The sequence below is a fragment of the Auxenochlorella protothecoides genome (assembly GCF_000733215.1).
Source record: "Auxenochlorella protothecoides strain 0710 unplaced genomic scaffold scaffold56, whole genome shotgun sequence".
Classification (NCBI taxonomy): Eukaryota; Viridiplantae; Chlorophyta; class Trebouxiophyceae; order Chlorellales; family Chlorellaceae; genus Auxenochlorella; species Auxenochlorella protothecoides.
This window is the reverse complement of record NW_011934204.1, coordinates 402,138-409,657: the sequence shown is the minus strand read 5'-3', so window position 1 is coordinate 409,657 and position 7,520 is coordinate 402,138. Positions and strand designations below refer to the sequence as shown.

The following is a 7,520-nucleotide window of genomic DNA, read 5'->3' as shown; positions in this document are numbered from 1 at the left end:
CGGCTGTTTGCGTGTGTGGGAGTGTGTGTGTGTGCGCGCGCGGAGAGAGTGCTCCATGGGAAGTCGGTCTTGGGGGAAGCGGAGGGTCTCCTTGAAGGGTGCAGTGGGCTGGAGGTGCAGTAGCCAGGGTGCCCAAAGAATCTCGGATGGAGGGTGGTAGAGCTCCTGCTCCCAGCCAGCATGCCACCTCACCTGCGTCCGGGCCTGTAGGACACACGATCACAGCGCAGGGCCCAACGCCTCCCCCCCCCCCCCCCCCCCCCCCTCCGCCACACCCCTGCAGCTTCAACTTCCTGGAGATTGTGGAGCTGCTGAACGTCGTGTACTGCATGGCCATGCTCCTGGAGTTTGCGGCCTTCATCTGGCTGCGCATCAAGTGCGAGGGGGGTGGGGAGAGGCTGGGAGGCGTACATCATGTGTGGCATGTGCGGGGCCCCTCGGACATGTCCCTGGGGCGCCTGTTGCTGCGTGAAGCCATCAGGAATGCGCCGTACGATTGCAGGGCGGTAAGGATGCCCAAAAACCCTCCTCCTCATCTCAACACCCCAGGTACCCGAGCCTGAGGCGGCCGTACAGGGTGCCGCTGCCGCTGTGGGGCTGCGCGGCCATGCTCCTGCCCGCCAGCGCCCTGCTCCTCATTCTGCTCATCGGGCCCATAATCCAGGTGAGGGGCAGCGGGCAAGGGTGCTGCTAAGCTCAGCCAGGCTCTGACCTGGACGGCGGGTTGAGCTCATGATATGTCATCATGGCCTGCCCATGGGGGCGGCGCGCCATCTGCCGAGGAATCCCTCGCGATCCTCCCGGCACCGCCCACCCCCACCCCTGCATCCAGGGCAAGACGTCGGTGATCCTATTCACGGCGGGGGCGTGCGTGCTGGGCTGCACTCTGTACCCCCTGCTGCAGACCGCGCGCTCGAGGGGCTGGATGGCCTTCAGGGGGACGTCGCCCAGGGAGTTCCGCGAGATCCTGTACTCCATGTACAGCCCGGTACCGGAGGCGCCCGCCGCCACAGCACCACCCACCTGGTTGGAGAATGAATGACTTGCGCACTGAATAACAAATCGGGCGCGCGCACGTTGTACACCCTCACCAGCAGCAGAGCTGCGGTAAAGGTCGATGGAGTTGGACCTCGGGCGACGAGATCCCCGTCGGCACGGTGTCCCGGCTTCCGACACTCTCCGACACCGCCATGGACCACCGCCGCGGTGTCGCATGGTCGCTCCAGTTTTCGCCGTTCATCGCATCATAAAGATAGTCTCCCGCTCCAACACGACAGTTGCGACGTTGGCTTGTCAAGCGCGACAGTAGGATCGCCCTTTAATCCTACGTATGCAGACGGAGGGTGATGCGGATAAACACCCCGGTTAGGCATGGGGTGTACGCAGGATATAAGAAGTACGCCAGTCCCCTGATCGACCGATTATTTTAACACAACCCTTAATTTGTATACTCGCATTCTCACCCATCCCTTTCGGCAGCTTCACTCCTCCCGATGGCTGCCCCTCCCGACCACCCCAGCGAGGGTGTGCTGAGCGGCACCTCCCCCTCCGACACCGTGCGCGCCTGGCTGTCCTCCCTGGACAGCGCCCTGCGTGCGCGTGACGCCGTGACCGCCGCCTCCCTGTTCGAGGAGGAGGGCCTGTGGCGCGACCTGGTGTGCATGACCTGGAACCTGAAAACTTGCGAGGGTCGGGGCGAGATCGCGGCCATGCTGGGCGCCTGCCTGGACCAGGCCTCCCCCCGCGACTGGACCCTGGAGGGCGAGGCCACCGCCGCCTCCTCCCCCGTCACCGGCGACACGGTGGAGGGCTGGATCCGGTTCCGCACCGCCGCACTGGAGTGCAAGGGTTACCTGCGACTGCGCGCGGGCCGCGCCTGGACGCTGCTCACCGCGGCGCAGGGCCTGGTGGACTTCCCCGAGCCCAGCGGCGCCAACCGGCCCATGGGCGCGGAGCACGGCGCCCGGCGCAACCGCACCACCTGGCTGGACGAGCGCCAGCGCGAGGCGCGCGAGCTGGGGCGCAGCGTGCAGCCCTACGCCGTGATCGTGGGCGGCGGGCAGGGCGCGCTGGCGCTGGCGGCGCGCCTGCGCCAGGCGCGCGTGCCCACCATCGTGCTGGAGCGCAACGCGCGCCCCGGCGACAGCTGGCGCCGGCGCTATAAGCCGCTGTGCCTGCACGACCCGGTCTGGTATGACCACCTGCCCTACCTTCCCTTCCCCGACACCTGGCCCGTGTTCACGCCCAAGGACAAGATCGGGGACTGGCTGGAGATGTATGCCAAGGTCATGGAGATCAACTACTGGGCCAGCACCACCTGCAAGAAGGCGGAGTGGGACGAGGCCGCGCAGGAGTGGGCCGTGCATGTCACCCGCGTGGGCGAGGACGGCGCGGCCGGTGGGTTTGTTGATTGTGTGGCGGTGTTTGTCCGGATTGGTCGTGTTTTGGTGGGGTTCGTGGAAGGGGGGGATTGTTGTCCAATGGGGCCACTCCTGGATTGTGTGTGGGCCGACAATCCCACCCCGCAGGACCCCAGTTCAGTCATCTCCTCAAGACCCTTGGCTCACCCCATCCACCGCCCTCCAATTCCCTCAGAGGACATCACACTGCGCCCCAAGCAGCTCATCATGGCCACCGGCATGAGCGGGCGCCCCTCCATGCCCATCATTCCCGGCGCAGAGACCTTCCAGGGCGACTACCACCACTCCTCCCAGCACCCGGGTGCCGAGCCGTACTGCGGCAAGGACTGCGTGATCCTGGGGTCCAACAACTCCGCCCACGACATCGCCGCAGATCTGTGGGAGAACGGCGCCAAGTCGGTGACCATCGTCCAGCGCTCCTCCACCCATGTCATCCGCTCCCAGACCTTCACCGACCTCATCACGGGGCCGCTGTACAGCGAGGAGGCCATGAAGGCGGGGATCACCACCGAGAAGGCCGACATGCTCTTCGCCTCCATCCCCTACAAGGTGTGTGTGTTAATCCGTTTGGGGTGGGGGTGGGGGGGGGTGGAAGGGAGGAGTGGCCCTCACAGGCAAAGGGGCCCACACTCGCTCCTCTTCACCAGAGAGCCAACCTCTCTTCTCTTCGGGACCCTCTTCCAAAGGTGCTGCCCGCCATCCACCGCGCGGTCAACGAGGTGGTGAAGGAGCGCGACGCTGACTTCTACGCCGCGCTTCGTGCCAAGGGCTTCCTGCTGGACTTTGGCGACGACGACTCCGGCCTGTTCCTCAAGTACCTGCGCCGCGGGTCGGGGTACTACATCGACGTCGGTGCCTCGGGCCTGGTCCTGTCCGGCGAGGTGAGCCTGCGCTCCGGGGTCAGCATCGCGCGCGTCAACCCGCGCAGCGTGACGCTCACCGACGGCTCCGAGCTCCCCGCCGACCTGGTGGTCCTGGCCACCGGCTTCGGCTCCATGAACGGCTGGGCGGAGGAGCTCATTTCCAAAGACGTGGCGGACCGCGTGGGGCGGTGCTGGGGCCTGGGCTCCGGCACCACCAAGGACCCGGGCCCGTGGGAGGGGGAGCTGCGCAACATGTGGAAGCCCACCGCGGTGCCCGCCCTCTGGTTCCACGGCGGCAACCTGCACCAGTCGCGCCACTACAGCAAGTACCTGGCCCTGCAGATCAAGGCGCGGTACGAGGGCCTGCCCACGCCCGTGTACGGCCAGGCCAAAGTTCACCATATCGCCTGAGCGGCGAATAGGGAGCGTTCTGGTCCAACAGGACACCCATTCCCCCTCGCTCACTGAGCCCCAAACCCACAGTGCGGGGCAATCGTTTTCACATTGGTGGCGTTTTCCCTGCGGCGTATACCCCGCCATGTCCACCCTCTTTGTTTTCAACACCCTCCCTCCCTGTGTGGCAGCTGCCCGTGTGCAACCGCCGCGACAAAGTTTTCCATAGCCTGGGTCCATCGCCCCTCGTGCCCTGTAAGCTACACCGATCTCCAAGATTGGATGAACAGCGTGGTCCACAAGCATGCATGCCGTCACATGGCGTTCAAGCCCGGGTAAGGTCGTACAAACGGCGTGGCACTCGGTCAAATGGTGCATGGGGTCGCCAAGGCTAGGATAGATGGTCTGCTGAAATGCGGTGAATGTGCTTGGGCCCTCTGCAGCCAAGTGGGCAAGGTAGAAACTAAAATTTGAGCCACTCCATGCTACCTCGATGGGCACCACTGCTGGCCTCCCCGTCAGCCCACAAGTACAGACAGAATGAGAGTTCTTGTGAGCTCGTGCCATGAGTCCACAACGTCCACAGGCATCCATTAGCCAAGCATGCTCAGCAGCGCCTGGTGAATCGACGTGAGCGCCGCAGGCAAGCTGCTGAGGCTGGTGGGGGGCCCTTGTGACCGAGGAGCATCCCAAACAAGTAATCCCATTCAGAAAGAGCAACATCCGCTTCAAGCGTGCCACCAGCTCTGGCCCTCTGTGAATCACTGAATCTGTACCATACATGGTGGACACATGTTTTGGATCGAAATGCTGTGTGAGTGATTTGGAATCCCCTGTGACCGTTCACCGCTTCCAAACGCCAGGGATCAACGGAACCACCCCTGACCCGACCCTACGCACGTGGAGGTTTAACCGGTAACTGGTGTGGTCCAGTCTGGCCCCAAATCAAGGAGCGCGAATGCATATGTTTTCGGCGAATTTACTCCTCAGACGGCGGGGAGGGCTCGTACACCGTGTTTCTAGCTGAGGATTCCTCGCAACAGCCCCAAGCCCTTGGGCTGCGAGACCTACACCTAGGGGGGGGGAGCTTGCGCGATGTGCGCCTGGACCTCCTGAACGCTGGCATCCATGGCTCTCAACGATGTATGATGGGGCGCGAGCCTTGCATGTAAAGATGCAGCCCCGGGCCCCGCCCTCATTTGCCCTCCCCCTCCGCAGGTCCCGGACTGGGCGCATAGCAAGCTCGAGCGACGAGCCAACAAGGCCGTACTCTTCCTGCAGCAGCTTACCACCATCCAACAGACTGGAGAGGGGCTCAAGGTTCCCACCATGCCCAAGAGCGCTGTCGTCAGCGCTGAGGTGGGTTTCACGGGAGGGGCCGGTGGGTTGGGCTGGTAGGGGCATCCTTCCCTAATCGGGGGCCCCACGCCCGCCCATCAGGGTCAGCATCCCCTCGCGCACCCTCCACCATGGATGCTTGATCGCTTCTATAGACCGGCCCCTGGCCTCGTGTGGAGATACTGGGCCCCTGCCCATTAGACACCCCATCTCCAGGACGATCCCGAGAATGCTGGTGTGGTTTGGCCCCCCCCACACAAACACACAATTACCAATCCTATATCTTCTCCTCACGACCCTTCCCCTTCTCCACCCTCAAGGGCATCGCCATCAAGTACAAGAGCAAGTACGGGGCCCTCCTCACCCGCACCACCGAGCGCGGCTTCGTCATCCGAAAGCTGACGGGCCCCGGCGGCGAGATCCGGTGGTCCGCCCCCGTCTTCCTCCAGGGCTCCGCCATGGGCGCGGGCCTGTCCGGCGGCTACCGCAAGTCCCGTACCTGCATCGCGCTGGCCAACGACCAGGCGGTGCAGTCGGCGCTGCGCAGCCAGAGCGAGTTTGGCCCCTGCGTGCACTTCCTGCTGGACATGAATGGCACGCGCATCAAGCGCGCGCACTTTGACTCCTCCGACCAGGCCAGCCAGACCGCTGTGAGCCAGGACCGCCACGGCGGCATGACCGCCAAGTACTACCAGGTCGACGCGGCCATGGTTGACATCTCGGTGGAAGGTGAGGGATGGGGTGCAGGACTATGGAATTCCGTTGGTTGGGGTCTACTCTCCAAACCACCACATGCTTGGCACGCCCACCATTCCTCGCCGGCTGCGCGCCCGCAGGCGGCAGTACGTACGTGGACAAGGACTTCAACGCCGCGGTGTACGGGCAGGGGGTGACGGCGGAGGGCATCCTGTCGGGCGAGGTGCCCCCGCCCGCGGAGTTCCAGCTGCTCTACACCGTGCTGCAGCAGTTTGTGGACGAGACACCCAGCCCGGTGGTCAAGCGGGAGCTGGGCGCCAGCGGGCACGGCGCGCGGAGCATCCGCAGCGTGCGCAGCATTAACATGAAGTCCTCGCCTGAGGAGGGCACGGCGCTGCCTGGCGTGGCGCTGCAGCGGAGGACCTCCGCCACGCCCAGCGTGGCTGGCATCAAGGAGTGAGGGGCCGGGGCGCCGCCGCCAAATGTTGATTTTCTCCTGCGCGGCTCCGTGGCACAGCCACCCGCTGCGAGGCTTAATTTTGTAAGCTCCTCCATCCCCGTGGAATTTTTGGGCTGCCAAGCCAGAGGTGCAGTCCGGACGCGCGCGCGCGCGAGGTCACAGTGTTCGGGGATATTACATCGCGCATGATGCAAAGCCCGCATGCGACGCGGCAACAGGGGAGGGCAATCGTGGATCCGCGCATGCCAGGCCTGGATCAGGGGTGCTGCCTTTGTTAACCTTCAGGGCACACCACCGCGGGCCACTGCCCACCAGCGGTGGCTTTTTGCGCTGTCCCGACGGGGACCCCGCCCCGCTGCGCACCCCCGCTCCTACACCATGCAGGCAAGGGTGTATGTATGGGAAGTTTTACAGAGCCTCTGGCGTGGGCACCGTGCCGAGGGCTGTAGCAACGTCACCCCCTTATCCTCCCCCGTGCACAGGTCGGTCACCGCGCCATGCCCCGCCTCTACGCCGTGGGCATGCGATCCGGCCCGGCCCTCCGGCCCCAGCTGCCCCGACCCCTGGCAGTGAGGTGCCTGGCTGCAAAGGCCAAACCCCGCTCCAAGGAAGAGGGTGGGTGGGGTGGGTGGCCTGCAGTGGCCCATGGCCTGCCTCTGGTTCTTGGCGCCTCCTGAGCACAGGACTTCCCGTGGAAACGCAGCAATGCATGCAAGCCTGCGCATGCGCCAGCCCAGCTTCTGACCCTTGCCGTCAGCTTGTGCACCACCTGCAGGCCTGTACAGCAGTACGGTCAACCTGCCCACCACCAGCTTTGATATGCGTGCCAACTCGGTGGTGCGGGAGCCCCAGATCCAAGCGTTCTGGGAGGAGAAGGGGGTGTACCAGAAGCTGTCGCGGAACAACCCTGGGGTGAGTGGCGCGGATCGGGGGGTGCTTGGGGTACACGTATGGCACGATGGTGCGGCCGCTTGTCTCTGCAGGGCCGTGCCTGCCGGCCATGGTCCCCGCACCCAGCTTGATTGCCCCAGGGAGTGTATGCAGTCCAATCCCCCCGACACCCTCTGATGGCAGGAAGTGTACACGTTGCATGACGGGCCGCCCTACGCAAACGGCGACTTGCACATGGGACATGCACTGAACAAGATCCTCAAGGACATCGTGAACCGGCATCAGCTGCTCCAGGTATGGCGAGCAGAGCAGGCTCTGCTCATCACATGAAGCCTTGGTGAAAGAAGACGGAGGGCATCGATTTGTGTGTCTCTCTGGTCCTTCGACGCCTGCTCAACACCGAGATGACATTGTGGTCAAAGTCCGCCTGATTCACCGAGGTTGATCGCCGCCATACAG

General features: G+C 64.4%; 3 protein-coding genes across 3 annotated transcripts in view; all 3 read left to right on the top strand.

The window, feature by feature from the left end:
* Positions 1–1,042, top strand: part of F751_5114 (putative glutamate/gamma-aminobutyrate antiporter) — a gene marked incomplete at both ends in the record, with an annotated part of 4,367 nt that extends 3,325 nt beyond the window's left edge. The window contains 3 exons of the mRNA XM_011398857.1: positions 300–376; positions 550–664; positions 833–1,042. Of these exons, the coding sequence (XP_011397159.1) occupies positions 300–376; positions 550–664; positions 833–1,042 (402 nt within the window). The remainder of the gene's footprint in view (positions 1–299; positions 377–549; positions 665–832) is intronic.
* Positions 1,043–5,472: 4,430 nt separating this feature from the next.
* Positions 5,473–6,170, top strand: F751_5113 (hypothetical protein; the record flags this gene model as incomplete). The annotated part of the gene is made up of 2 exons (XM_011398856.1): positions 5,473–5,743; positions 5,851–6,170. The coding sequence occupies 2 exons, from the start codon at positions 5,473–5,475 to the stop codon at positions 6,168–6,170; spliced, it is 591 nt and encodes a 196-aa protein (XP_011397158.1).
* An 819-nt stretch (positions 6,171–6,989) lies between these two features.
* On the top strand, positions 6,990–7,391 carry F751_5112 (Isoleucine-tRNA ligase; the record flags this gene model as incomplete). The annotated part of the gene is made up of 2 exons (XM_011398855.1): positions 6,990–7,082; positions 7,245–7,391. The coding sequence occupies 2 exons, from the start codon at positions 6,990–6,992 to the stop codon at positions 7,389–7,391; spliced, it is 240 nt and encodes a 79-aa protein (XP_011397157.1).
* Between the last annotated feature and the right edge of the window lie 129 nt (positions 7,392–7,520).